At 36.3% G+C, this 15,166-nt stretch overlaps 1 protein-coding gene across 3 annotated transcripts in view; it reads left to right on the forward strand.

Annotated features, from left to right (window-relative positions):
* USH1C (USH1 protein network component harmonin) overlaps positions 1 to 15,166 on the forward strand; it is a 48,826-nt gene that overhangs the window by 901 nt on the left and 32,759 nt on the right. For all 3 annotated transcript variants that reach the window (XM_027737267.2, XM_039382467.1, XM_027737270.2), the window contains exons 2-8: positions 2,960 to 3,027; positions 4,872 to 5,015; positions 5,490 to 5,628; positions 12,603 to 12,711; positions 12,826 to 12,850; positions 13,553 to 13,610; positions 14,369 to 14,472. In XM_027737267.2, coding sequence (XP_027593068.1) covers positions 2,960 to 3,027; positions 4,872 to 5,015; positions 5,490 to 5,628; positions 12,603 to 12,711; positions 12,826 to 12,850; positions 13,553 to 13,610; positions 14,369 to 14,472 — 647 coding nt within the window. The remainder of the gene's footprint in view (positions 1 to 2,959; positions 3,028 to 4,871; positions 5,016 to 5,489; positions 5,629 to 12,602; positions 12,712 to 12,825; positions 12,851 to 13,552; positions 13,611 to 14,368; positions 14,473 to 15,166) is intronic.

Raw genomic sequence — 15,166 nt, forward strand, 5'->3', positions numbered from 1 at the left:
AAAAACGCTTTTATGTCAAACTGAAGTTCAAAAAACATTAAGGACTGTAGCCATCTAGCACTTTATTTCTGCCTTGCTACCTATTACTGTATAACTCAGCAGTGGGTTGTGCAATGTATCTATAAAGACTCTGGTTTCTAGGCAGATGGTTACCAGCTTGAACTTTAAACCTTTTCCCTTTCATTGCTGCTATAATTCATACATCATTCAAGTCCCACCCCGATAACGTAAGATGTATTTTCAGCATTACTGCAAATAGGTAGGATGCAGATATAAGTGAAAACTTTATCTGAGTTACAGGATACTGTAGCAGGTCTTTTCTTTGAATTATTTTGTATCATCCTGCTTTTAGTGGCCTCTGTGGCATCCAAAGCCTTGAATGCCTGCTTTTTCTGTGACAAACCAGTAAAAATGTTCTGCCATAGGATCTGAGTTTTCTTTGTCACTTTCTTTTTTCTTTTTCTTAGAAATTTTAATCAGTTTTCCCTATCAATGAAGTACCAGTGTAAAGTATGTAATATATCCAAATATATTGACCAGCTCTTTCCTTTCTTTCAATAGTTTTTCAGTGTCTGTGTAGCTTAAATAGAAATGTATATTATTCTTTGAAAGCTGACAGATTGGGCTTGTTCTACAGCAGTGCATTGTAATCTGAACTTTTTCCACACCAAAAAGTGCTTTTTACTCCCCACAACTTCTGTTTTACTAAATAAACTTATGTAGACTTGTTAACAGATTCAATTTTTCTTTTTTATGTAAGTGCAGGTTTTGTGAACACTTCTTATTAATTTTTATGAAAAACAGTGCATATTCTGCAGTAATGTGTCAACAACTATTTATGTTCTAGGATTTTAAATAATTCTACTACAGTGAGGACTATTTAAATAATCACAGAAAGGCTGAGTTTGGAAGGGACCTCTGGAGGTCATGTGCTCCAACCCCATGCTCAAATACAGGCACCAGGAGCAGATTGCCCAGGGCTGTGTCCAGATGGTTTTTTTTTTAATATCCTTGGTTTAAAAGGTGTGAAAATACCTATCCCATGCCTCCACAGTTATTTACTTCTCAAATAGAGATATACTGAAATATTTCTGTGATCCAAGTTACACCATGTCACCACTGTATTTTTTTTTTTTTTGAAGATGGGGCCCGTGATTGTTTAGGATTTATGAAATTTGAGTCAGATTTTAGAAGCTGATGATAAGCCTAGGTAAAGCATATGTCTACAGTAAGTTTCTATCCCAAAGAATTTAAGAATTAGGAAAATGGTAAGAGATGCAGGTGGCTATGATGCAGTAATGGTGGAATAGAGGGCAATGGGAGAAGAATGACTCATTTGGAGAGATGGCCCAGGAGGATTAACCCAGCTGTAGCATTCTGAATATATAAGAAGTCATTAGTGCATTTGTTTTTGTCCAGAGGATGAGGAAGTTGCTGATGCAGGGTGAGAAGTGCAGGAATCAAACAGCAAGACTGACCATTTTGTGAGAAGAAAGAGCAGAATTTAGATATGGATCTCCATTTCTGGAGAGGGAATGGGGACGTGTCCATCAGTTAGCATATCAGGAGAAAAATGGAATGTTGTTACTCCTTGCTTTCCCCGTCAGGAGAAGAGATGGTGATGGTTTTGCCCTTAGCTGTGTAGGGTTGACATGCTTAAACATTTAATGTTCTTCATGAGACACTGCTCATAAAGTAGCTTAACTAGCACTGGAAATTGAGTTCTGTATACCAGAGCCAAAACTGACTTATATGTTATATTTTTCCTGTTGGGGAAGTAAAAAATGGATGCTGGACTCAGTTTTACATGTATCACCTTGACTTGAGTCTGTGCACAGTATCGGGGCCCAGTCAGTTTTGATTGCAACTGTTTTATTTCCTTTTAAGGCAGACTTTATCCTCTATGCTTTGAAATTCACTGTGAATAAACTGGTTTGTTCACTAGTATTACTGTCAAGCAGTCTTGACCTGCATGTAGATTTTTGGCCTTTCAGTGTTTTGAAAGTGGTTTTTTTCCAGGGGAGACAAGTAACAGAAAACCACCTGTATGTGAAGTCTTGCTGGCTTTAGAGAGCCAAGTGGGACAAAAGGAATGTGAAGCATGTATTGAGTTTGAACATAATGCAAACCATTGCAAACCTAGAAAGAAAGTGCCTTTCTTTAAGTATGCAAATTGCTCCTCAGTCTTCACGTCACAGTAATATTAGCCTTTAGGTCAGATGTAAATTGTTTTCCTAAACATCAAGCTTCTTCAGATGTAAAACTACTGTGATGTGACCTCTCGCTGCAAGTAAGATTAGTGAGGGTCTCACTATCACTGAATATAAATTGAAGTCCTCATATAAGAATTTTGGGGGTTTTTTTGCTTTAATTTACTGTAATTATGCAAGAGCCGGCATAGTAACATGACACTGGTTTAAGTAAATGTACTATTGGTGGGGGAGGAAAGAATAATTAGCAAGTTCTATCAGTTAAGAGCTGGAGCAGAGAGGAACAGAGATGCAGCAGTTTGCATAATGTTATAAGTGAGATCCTGAAACTGGTGATTTGGACAACAGAACATAAATTATATCAGTGTAGTGGTTTTATCTGTGACAGCATGTGCTACATTAATGAATGGCCAAAAAGGTTTCTGAAGACATTTATTCAACAGTACAGTGATTTTCAGGTAAGACAAATATGATATTATTGTAATAATATTACCACTGCATAGATATATATCAGCATTTGCCACCTTGTCCAATTGTTGTAATACTAATTTCAGAAAGTCTTGTTATAAGTGCGACTTCGTGAGGTAATGCTCTGTTGCAAAAAGATATTTATCTTAAAAATAAGTCTTAAGTAAGTCTTTCCTTGATGAAGTCCTTGCTCTATAGCTTAAGAATCTGCGAAACTCTCTTATGTTTAACATTTGTGGCTATTTAGTCAGAGATTTATGATAATGTCTTTGGGTTTTCAGGTTAATCTATTAATTGACAATGAAGCGGAGAAGGATTATCTTTATGATGTGCTGCGGATGTACCACCAGTAAGATCTAGTTTTTTATGTGTTTGTGTAGCATTTTACTAATATTTTTAAATTTAAAGAGTGAATATTCAAGATTTTAAATTGTCTTTCTATATGCTACTAAAAAATTAGTTTTAGTTTTAGTTTTTAGTAATAGTTTTTATCCTGTTTAATGACATCTTACGGTTTCACAGTATAACCTGTAGGCACCTATAAAGTTACTTTGGTTTTTTGAGTTGGTAGTTTTCTAAAAGAATTTGATGGATTCATATGTGGGAGGTGTGTGTGGGGGAAGCACCTGGATGATAAAACTGTTCTTAGGAAACAAATAATGGTTACCTATTTGCTACAGAGGTTTCTGTTGAGATTGCTTTGCAGAAATTTTTGCTAAGTATTCAGATAAAAAATTTGCAACTGTTTTTTCAGAAAGCTGAAAAAATTTAGTTTTGTAATGTTTATCATGTTTAATGACTGGCTTATTACAACACAATGGTAAAAAACTGGTAAGGTGATAGGCCTATTATCAATCCTCTTGCTGAACTGATTTAAACCACAGTTGCTTCAGACTTGTATCATTGCAAATTTCATCAGTCTCTGATCCATTGTTTTTCAAAGAAGATGAGAATGTATTTTCCACTCATCATAGAGAAGTGGCTCTGATAGACACTGTTTCCATTCATATCGTAATTAATAGCATCTCAGCTGACTGAAATGTAGCCTTTTCCATCTGATGTTTGCCCTGAGCTATAGTTATGGGGGTATTCAGCTGCATATCTGATTCAGTTTCACTCAGGTCTGTCTAATTGCTTTTCCATTCATAAAGGCTGTTGTTTGGAAAGCTGGTTGATTCAGTAGCTCTGAATTATTTAAAATCTTCTTGCAGTTAGAAAATTAACAATGCATATAGCAACTTTTCTTTAATTTCCAAAATTGCAATGACTTGGGCAAAATTTTTAGTATGTCTGTGAATGTATGTTTATGATGTATCACTTTTTGGAAATACATGGTGAAATATTCCAGGGCAAAAATACATACAGTTGCTGTTGAAGACTTAATATCTTCTTCACTATGAATACCATTTCCAGAAGTTTTTGACCTCTAATCTGTAATACTGTATGCCAGGAAATGTAAATTATAAGAAAGGGAGCAGCAAATAATACAGAGTAAATTTAACTTGGTATTGTGTAGGAATAACTCCACTGAACCTTAGGGAGCTCTTCCACCTCTTGCAGCTGTACAACAAAGTATATTTTGTAGGCATATAACTATCACAGTGCTGACACTTATCAGTAGGTTTTGTTTATTGGTTGATCGTCCTTCAAATTTGATTTGGAAAAAAAAAAAATAAAATTTAAGCCAAGTCTTTGCTCTAGCAATGGAGTATTGCGATTTTTTTTTTTTTTCCTGGATTGAAACAATTTTTCAGTCCCCTAAGTTCAGGAAAGAAAGGAGCCTGTAGCCTAGATTTACTTAAAAGGATTCCTAACTGGTAAGGAAACAAAAATCTAGTAGGCAGGTATGTCTAATCTGGAAAGTTATTTCTGAACAGTTCCATAAATCTTGTGGGGACTCTGAGAATGAAATTAAGGATGTCACCTATAAATGTGATGTGCATGATCTTAAAAGATAAAGTCAACGTATAGAAGACTTCAGTTATTTTGGAGCAGATAGTTGTTATTATTTTTTACTTACAGAAGGCTTACTTCCTGAGAGACTATTTTGCTTTGGCTAAACCAATATCTGCATAAATAACTTTTTGAGTAGCTTGAAAGGACATGCAAATATCGAAGCCACATGTACAGTAACTTTTAAAACAGTGCTTTGTGTTGTTTACCTGTGCTTGTTTTCTCACTGTGTTTTTGCAGATCTATGAATCTTCCAGTGCTTGTGGGGGACCTAAAACTCGTGATTAATGAGCCAAGCAGATTGCCTCTATTTGATGCTATCCGCCCACTTATCCCCTTAAAACACCAGGTGGAATATGATCAGCTGACACCCAAACGATCACGGTAAGAAAATGCAGAACAGTGCAGCTGACTTAAATCAAGCAGGAAATACTGGGTTTCCAGGTAAGTTCAGAGTAAAATATTGGTTTAGTGTTGAGCTGGGCATAGTTATTTTACTGTTGATTTATTTACTAGAAATACAACTACCTGAAATTGTCTGCCACCTGCTTTAATCTAGTAAAAGTAGGATAAAGGAGTAAAAAAAAATATTTTCTCGTTTTTCCTGCATTTGGTAATAAAAAAATTCTCATAGCTCTAGCCCTCTGGAAGCAGATACATTCAGTGGTTACAGATGTCTTTTTGTACGAATAATACTTGATGTCTTTAGCTAACACACATCCATCCAAACTTCAGTCAACTTGCTTTTTTAAATGCCTGAATCATATAGCAGGAAAAATAATGTCTAACTTCCATATGAAACATATTTGCCACAAGGTGTTACTCAGTTGAACAGTCAAGTATCTTCTGTTTTTGCAGAAAGCTGAAAGAGGTGAGATTGGATCGTTTGAATCCTGAAGGGCTTGGAATAAGTGTGAGAGGTGGACTGGAATTCGGCTGTGGCCTCTTCATCTCCCAGTTAGTTAAAGGAGGACAGGCAGACAATGCTGGACTTCAGGTAAGAGAATTATATTCATGTAATGTTAGGCACTAAGGATTGTTCTTTAACATTTAGAAGTTACTATTGCTAAGGAGCTCTTTGTCTCTTCTAATAAAATCCGTAAGATATGTAAGTCAATACCATAGCCAATACCATTATACAAGTTGTAACACTGTTCATTTCACCATTTTTGGTGATATGTAAACCTTTTTTTTTCCTTATTTGGGATATGATAATTTTTGAAGAGTAAAGATTTTTCTGGAGTGTTTATACTTCATGAGTAGCAACAGTTAAATGTACGCAGATGGAAAGAAAGATCTCTAGGCTGTGTAAGAGTGGTTTACATTGCCAAATTCTGATTACATGTAGAATAGGTCTTATAAATGCTAAAAGTGTTAGTTCCACTTTGCACAGATATAATTTCTGTAATGGAATGTTTATTTGAAATCATGTATAAATTGTGGAGGTTTTGGTTTATGCAATAAAAGAAAGATGCTATTTTTAACTATTTCCAGTGTCCTTTGTACTGTATAGAATTGCACTTCTGTGATTACATTTTAGATACACAAACCTACCAACAAGGTTGGCAAAAATAATTATGTATAGGAACACTTTTTTTCTAAATCAGTACTTATGCAATTTGCATTCATGAAGTTTTGAGTGTTTGGCTTCTCTTTGAATGTGGCATTGCTTAGTGAAGAGAGAAGTGAGCAATTGCTGTGGCAGATGTCTGCATCCTTCTATGACTTTGAATCTGATAAGGCGTATTAAAGGTCTGAGTTTGAGTGGAAGGACTAATTTTAATTTGTTGAGTCTGAATATTTGCTGAAAGTATTGATGGTTAAGGATTATGTTTAATATTAGTACAAAATATATTAGGCTGCCATGAATCATTACAGGTTTTGATTGAATTTATGTTTTTTGTAGATGTGCTTCAGCATTATGCCATGACTCTCCTACATTAAAAATTAAAAATAAGTCTCTGTCAATAAGGCAGTTAAATTAGGTTTCCACGTTTGTGTAACTCATGCTGAGAGCTTTCTGAAATTTAAATAACTGTTCCTCTCTCTGTTTGCATGCATGTGTGTGCCCTTTTGTTTTTGCCTTCATAGCTGTATATCTGATTTAGGATCACCATTGAATTAGTCCCATCTTCTGTCAGTCTGCTCTGGACTGATGCATGACTGGCTCCCTGGGTACTTTAGAAACTCCTTTATAGAACAAAACCATAAGTTCTGTATGTAATTAGAACTGAGAGGGTGTTTTAGGACACGACAAACACTTTGCTGTATGTGTTGTCAGCCTGCTTTTAAGCCTGGGATTTACCAGTCAGTAACTCCAGAAAAGGGCATTAATGCACCATCTCAGAGTTTGCACTGCACAAATTCATGGACCTCACCTACTATGTTAGACACTGAGAATAGGAAGTGTAGACAAGAGTTGTTCCTGGGTTGTGGTTAGCTCATCAGAGATATTCCAGCTGCATCCTTCTTCCATGCTAGAAAACTGAGAAAAAGACAAAGACCAGTTGCTTGTATGGCTTTTGAAAACATCTCCTGGAAAATACTGGAAAGCATTAATGATGCTGAGCAATAAAGGACTTAATAGCCACTGTCTTAAATTGTCATGCTAATATGTACCTCTTAATGCTGTTTTGCAGCTCTGCTTCTCAGCTTGTTTCAGGCTAATGTTTCGACACAATCACTAAGCTCAGTTGTGTTACTCTAAGGATGTCAGTTTTCCTGATTTCTCAGTACACAAAAAGGCTGTGACTGAGGTCATTGCACTACATGTTAGTGGCAATGAATGGGATTGTAAAGGATCTCAGGGCTGGGCTGTACAAGCTGTATTGCAACTCAGGACATGGTTAGAGTTTGCACGCATAGTAGGGACAATAAGGGGGAAGTATACTTGAGACTGACTGTGAATTTTTTAGGCTTAGATTATATGAATTAATATGAGCAGATGGTGCTTTGCAGCTCCTGCTTTGCAGCCTGATTTCTGTTTTTTGATATGCGGTGTTAAAGCTCAGCCTAAAGTGCCTGAATAATAGGCGGCACTAGGCACTTTCTGAACCTCACTGAATAACAAGACCTGACAGGCAGCCCATTGTTCTAAATTGCTGTCTCACAGTAAAGCCAACTGCTTCTGAAATTTCACCTACCTGCTTTATTTAACTAAATCTCTACGCGTTTTCTATCCTAAAAATGCTGTCTGAGAAAGGTATAATGATCTTCTATTATACCGTCAGTTTTACATCCTGCTACTTTAAAAAAAATTCCAGTTAATTTTGCATGATTTCTCCTTGAAGTGCTTTCCAAGTTACATTGAAATGACTGAATAATCATGGAGGCTCACTGTGGCACTTGTAGTTTTGTCCCTTTTTTGACTACAGTTTCTCTAAAAGGCTGCAAGTGTTTTGTTCTTTCATGGAGAAATGTACTTCATTCTCCCCCCCCATTGCTTTCTGATACTTATGTGTGTGGGGATTCTGGTGAATACAAAGAGATGGAGGTTGGTATGAGTGATGAAAGTTTCATCATATGAATGTTTCAAATGTGAAATTTGAAACAGTTGATATTATTATATAAACCCTTCAATTTTCTAGAAGCACTATATATTATATTTCTTATGTTAAAAGTTGCAAATAATAGGCATTTCTCTTGGGAAAAGTTAGGTTTGCATCTTTTTATCTCAAAATTCTGTCATCTCCCTGTTTAATAGGGAAAGGAGAAACTGTGATATATAATACCAAAGTAATTGTTAGTGTTCTGCTCTACTCAATCCTACAGACTTTTGTCTCTACTGCTTCAGATTCATTACGTTGGTATACCAGTTCAAAAGTAACAAAATATATGAAAACAACTATTAATTACCCTAGTATTAGACAACTTTGTTCAGGAGAAGCTGTTCAAGTGTCCTAAAGAGAAGCAGTTTGTTTTGTGCCTATACATCTCCTGTAGTTCAGCCTAGGTTGGGTTATTTCTAAAGCACCATCAGTAATTGTCAGTCAGTAATACAAATGTTATTAGGTTGACTGAAGAGTGCTGAGTTTCAGAAATTAAATGGCACTGACTGGCCCCATGATGGCACTGACATTTGCAGTCCTGAAACTGGGGTACTTTTGTGTGTTAAGGCATTGCAGTTAAAAACATTTTTAGGTTATCCTTTTAAAGAGTTGAGTTTGTGCAAAGCCAGACTCCATGGTCTGTTATAGCCTGCATGATGTGGAAGATGTGAGTAAATGAGGGATCTTGAACTAAACAAAAACCAAACAAAAAGCACCCCTCCCTCCAATACATAAGATCAAGAGAAAAGTTATACACAAAATTCCAGTACTTTTCCAAGTGACTAATCCAGAGAGAGGCCAGAGATGGGAATGGAGAAAGTATTTTGAGCATTTTGTCACTAAGGAACTCTACCTTCCTTTGAAAAGCAGAGGTCACTTGCTTTCCTACTAGTGTAACCAGCAGAATCCTAAATAGGCTGAGAGTCTTTATGGTTTGTAGAGCTTATGAGTCTTTATACACAGTACCACAAGTCTGACTTGTCTCTGAGCCATTTTGCTTCCAGTTCTAATCCCAGTCCTAAAAACATGCTATTCACAGTGAGTTTCCTAAGTGTCAAGGGCAGTGAAACAGCTCTAGAGTAAATTTTTAGAACTGTAGAACATCCTAACTTGGAAGAGACCTAAATGGATCATCGAAGTCCAGTTCCTGGCCCTGCACAGGACAGCCCCAACAATCACACCATGTACCTGAGAGTGTTGACCAAACACTTCTTTAGCTCTGGCGGGCTTGGGGCCATGACTATATCCCTGGGAAGCCTTATCTGGAAGTTCCAGATAAACCTTCTTGGTTTTGGGGTGTGGAACTAGCTAAGAATTTAGTGGTGTATTTTCAGGAAAAAGAGGACTGCAATTGCATGGCTACCAGGCTTGTGGGATGAATGGATGTCGTTTTGAACGTTTGGAACAAGTTGGTTAAGTGAGTGTTCTTTCATCGTGAGAGCTATCAGCTGTGCAACTCTAGACTGCAGATCTCATGTACTTTTCCTTTTCAGATTCTGCATTTCTACCACAGTTTGAACGTTCTAAACCCTTCGTTTCTGACCACTTTCTGCTCTTATTAGAGATAATTTTAAAAGACTGGCTGGCTTAAAAACATTCAAACTATTTAGAATGCAGGCCATTGCCCTGGGTGAGATTTTTTGGATGCCCAGCAGAGGGAGTGGATGTCCCACTGTCAGGGGCTGGAGACAACAGTCCTGTTTTGCCCCTGCCGTGAGTTCTCTCCTGCAACACAGTCACATACTGTGTTTTCTGTGCTTTTGTAGCCTGCTGATGCTGTTTTGTGTCAGATAAAAATCTTCATCTTCAGTGCAAAATGTGCTACATGAGCTATGATGGTAGATTGGATGTGTTGTTAATGTTTTGTGTAATATTGCAGAGCATGTGGCACTTCTCAGAAGAATTAGAAAAGCTTGCGAAACAAGTAAAGAAGATAAGTGGGTAGTTTCTTGTTTTGTTGATTATGGGGTTTTTTTTCAGTTGAACAGATCACAGTAGGAAGATTCAGTAGTACTTATTACATATGAAAAAAGGCAGAAGGTGACGGCCCAGTGTCCTGTCACGCAAGGGTAGACCTGTCACAGTGTGAGTTAATGTGACAGTCTCTAAGACACAGGCTATATTGAGAAATTCCTACTCCCAGTTCCACTCATTCCTCTCACATAAATCTGGTGATGCAAATTTAGGCCTTCAGCACTGAGCTGTGCAGTGTCAAAGGAGGAATCTCCAGCTATGGCCTTTTTCTTTTTCTTAAAACTGTTGCCAAGGTACAAGGAAGCTACTACCTAAACTGTGACTTCAATTTTTTCAGTCACAGATACTCCCATCAGCCTTGTGTGATGGAGAAAACAGTGAATACACTGTGTGATTTGGTCTGTACAACCACAGTAGACCACTAAGACTGATGCCATTACCTCTGTCATTTCAGTGACAGTAAAGTTGGACTAGACGTATCTGGCTCAAAAGAAAAAACCAAAACTGTTATGTTAAAAAAATCGGTCCCGGGGTTATCTAAAGTGGTACAGTCTTGACAAATGCATTAAATATTACAATATTTATTGTAATACTCTCGTGAATTCTTTATGAAGTCCATTCTGTAAGCAGATAGCGGGGTTTGGGTTTTGCACAATGGCAATTTTTTTTGAGTGGTTAGGGCTGAATGAAGCTTCTCATTTCTTCATGTTCCTGATGAGTCTCCTGTGCCTCTGGCATTCTGGAAGAGCCAGCTTTTCTGATCTTCTGCAGCAGCAGTTGAAAGTGTGTTCACAACTGATCTTGGTACCAGGGACTGGTGCACTGGCAGTCCCAAAGCAAGCAGATGAAGGGGAGGTTCCCCCCAGATCAGAACTGGTATAGCGAGTCTTTATTCATTTTCATGAAGTGTGTTTTGATGAACCTGCCTCTTCCCCTAAACTTTTTAGTCAATAAAGATCTTCACTAAGACTGTAAAAATAGTAGTCTTAATTTGTAACATAAGGACCTTTTCCAGACCTAAAGTGAAAGCACAGAACCTCGCAACAAAATAATTGTAGATATTTCTTTTTAACGAGCATGACAATGCATTCCACCCAGATTTCTTGATTAAAACGAGTTGCTTTAGCTTTGCTGAAACTTGAAATCAGCCTGACGTAGATACCAGCATGGAAGACTTAAGCCTAAAAAGAAATTTGGGAGCTTGAAACTTGAGTCTTCAAATGGAACATTTTAGGCAATCATTAACCAGTGGTAACGCTGCCATGAAAGCAGATGCATTTGTGAGGAGACACACAAAGTTTCATTGATTAAGAACAAAATCCTGTGCTGTTAACATTAATGAGAAAAGTCCCGTCAAGTATCAGTGTGGCATTTTGATACATTTCACATAATAAATATTAATAGTAGTTTAGAGGAAACGCTACCAGAGAGCAGTGAAACCAAAGTATTTGACTTTGTCCTTGTAGAGATCAAAATACAGAGGTATAAGAAGATAGTGTTGGTGGTTTGTTAGTCGTTTCCTGGGAATTATTTGTATATCTTATTGTGCAGTGGATTGATTTGTGGTGCCTAGTGGAAGAAGTTGTGCTCTAGTTTTCATAGTGCCCTGTCATGTTAAGTAAAAGTCTTTGTTAGTAAAGGTCTAGCCAGGACCTGCATTTTTCAGTCTTATCTTGAGCAGCTCATAAGGTTCAACCTTAAATGGAGTGGGCAATGTTTCCATCACTGATTTCTTCTCAGCCTCCCTAGCTGAGGGAATCATTAGGCAGAATTTATAGAAACTTGGAAATTTCTAGTCTAATCATCGTAGCATATCAAATTTGGATTTATACTAGAGGAAGGGAAGCCTTTTGATTGTATTCTGATAAATAAAATTTGAAATTTTATAGAAGTGGCCACCCTGTCTATTCTACACGAGTAAATTGAACACTGCTAGGGAATGTTCTTGGGGTGCTGCCATTTGATTGCCAATAAAGGTTAGCATGGTCCCCAAAAAAAGACAAAGAGATGCATTTTCTGAATCCAGAATCGGGCAAGGTAATAAGACCAAGTGAAAGTTTCCTATTGAAGGAAGGTCTCTCAGAAAACAGATAGTAAAAGCAAAGTTAAACTGCTGAAGTGTAAAGGAAGAAAATCACTCCAGAATTATTTGAATTAACACATGGACCTTGTATTTAAGATAATCTGTGGAGTACAAATCTGATGTGTAGAGACTAGATAGTATTTATAAAATTGTTATTTGGCCACTAATCTGCCTTTTGGTGTTCAATATCAAGTCTAAACAAATATGGGTAAATCTGATCTAAACATTACCTGAAATTCAGAAAGTATTCAGGACTCAACAGTATCAAACCTTTGCATCAAAATTATTACCAGATTGTATTATTGCTTGCAAACCTTTTAAAATATTAATTCACAATTATTTTTTCTTCTCCCTTTCATTTTTGAGGTTGGAGATGAGATAGTTCGTATAAATGGATATTCCATTTCATCATGCACACATGAAGAAGTCATAAACCTCATTCGTACAAAGAAAATAGTGTCCATAAAAGTAAGACGTAAGTAACTTAAAAAATCACCTCTATCACCAAAGATTATTAATAGATTACTGACTCTTATTAATAGATTGCTGATGATCTGTAGAAACTTAACAGAGAATTTTTCTTTTTCAGATGTTGGCATGATACCTGTCAAAAGGTAAGGGTATTTCATGTGAAAACAAATTAGATCACTTATTTTCACTTAGCCTTTTGTATCCAAAGAACCTGTGTTTATTATGAAAATGTTTTGAATGCTGATTAAAATGTCATTTTCTTTGTAATAAATGGGCAGATGTCTTCTTTGATGAATCTGACTTTTTATGCCGGTTGTCTCCTTAACCCTCTTCTATTTCCTCGTTTTTCATGGATGTTTCCTGGAAATTTAATTATCAATGTACCTGTCTTAACAGAGAGATCCACTGCTTCTTTATGCATGTAGCATCTGAGACTTGCTTCAGAGCTTGGAAGAATTTAGAATTATTGTCCACTTGTAATTTTTGTTGAAAAGTTGAATCTTTAAGTGGAATGTTACAGAAATTTTAGTGATGGGAGATGTCTGTCTGCATAGACATTTATATAAGCTGTTCGAGTTGTTATGGTTTTTTTACAGTCTTTCTTAGAGTTTCCTAAAATTGTTTCACTTGAGGAGGTTTGATCAATTTTATATCTGACCAGCTTTACTAGCTTAAATAATTGTATTGTTGTTTGATGTTTTATTTAAATTGATGACAAATAAACCAGTTGTTGTGAATAGTATCCAAAGAAAGTTGTGGTTGCAAAATAGAAGACCACATTCAAAAGTAGCTTCTTGAGTACATTTTTATTTGTGCCATTATTTTAAATTGTTTTCTCCTTCCAGTTCAGCAGATGAACCCCTTAAATGGCAATATGTAGATCAGTTTGTGTCAGAATCTGGGGTAAGAGATCAATATTTTATTAACATATCTTCTGGAAAATCTGTAATGGTTCTGAAACAGTTTCTCCTCTGACCTTATTATAGAAACTATTGTTTGTATTTCTATGATGCAATATCTTGTTACAAGTGTTCTGTTAGAAACATTTTTTTTTATATGAAATTATTCTAGAACCATTAGGTAAAAAAAGGGCAGGACACAAATGAAATAGCTTTTACTCATTAATTGGTGCTTTATTTTGCTTGAGCTTATTGACTTCCCAGCCTGTAGTTCTACTGTTTAAATCTTTATCAGATTATTTTGTCTATGTTAGGTGTATTAGTGGAGGAATGACAACTTTGAATGCAAAGGGTTGCAGCAGTGAAAAGAAATACCACAATTACTGTTCTTTCCCTTTCAGGAAGAAAGACTTAGTTCAATAGCGAGCACTATCGTGTATTTCTCCAGCCCTATTGTCAGGGAACAGCTAAATGATTATTTTGCCATATCACTTTCCTCTAATTTTTCTTCAGCCTTTTCTGAAGACCAAGTTTGACTATTTAAGTAATCTTCTCCAAATAGATAAGTTCAGTCTTTCACCTTAGTCATGCAGATCCACTGAAATGACTCTAATTCACATTCATTTCCAGTAGGATAGGACCTTGGAGGAATCTTATCTTGATGTTGGCGGGGTTTCATTTTGGCTATAGGAAATTTTATAGTAGTCTTGATATGAATTCAAGACAGAGTAACATCTGCAACATTTTTTAATCCCTCTATAGGAAGCAAAGGGCAGTGTTGCTGGACTTGCTTCTTCTGGAGGGAGAGACAGTAAGGAGAAGAAAGTCTTCATTAGCTTGATAGGTACAAAAGGCATGGGATGCAGGTGCGTAGACATTTGTTATTTAATGTCACTGGTTTATTAAGTGAGACATTCAAGGCAGTTATTTCCATCCTTTGTTGCTATGATATCTGAAAATAAAGATCTATGTTGGATCAGAAAGGCAAACTGCAACAGCAGGATATCTGTGGCACATATTACTTATTTTTAGACAAAACATAAATACCTGTGTTAAAATTTCTGATATAAACAAAACAAAACAAAAACCATCATAAAGCTATATCCAGTTCCTAAAATTAATGTTGAATCTGCAGGGTTTTTTTAGAAATATGATTCTCTGATTTTCAGACTCTTGTCCTCGCACTAGTTATGGAGGTTTTGGGGTAGAAGGGATATTGTAGAATTTTTTTATGTATTTAGGAATATGTAGTTGTATTTAGGAATATTTAGGAATATGCCAGGAGTTTTCTTCCATGTTATCTGGAGGATATAAAGACTTCTAAAAATTATTTATGGACCTGGGAGGGTGGTTCAACATCACTTGTTGGATATATAATCTACAAAAGTAGTTTCTGTGTTTGGGCCCAGCTTAGATGGCAGCTTAAATTTTCCAAGCTAGATGTTCCTCTGGTTGAAACATCCTTCTTGCTTTTAATATAAAATCCTAAAAAAATAACACGGTTTTATACACAGAATATACTGCAGTTCAGTGAGTAAACATGCGAACAATTAGTAATTC

The sequence above is a fragment of the Pipra filicauda genome, unplaced genomic scaffold (assembly GCF_003945595.2).
Source record: "Pipra filicauda isolate LSUMZ 115617 unplaced genomic scaffold, ASM394559v2 scaffold26_size5592650_pilon, whole genome shotgun sequence".
NCBI lineage: Eukaryota > Metazoa > Chordata > Aves > Passeriformes > Pipridae > Pipra > Pipra filicauda.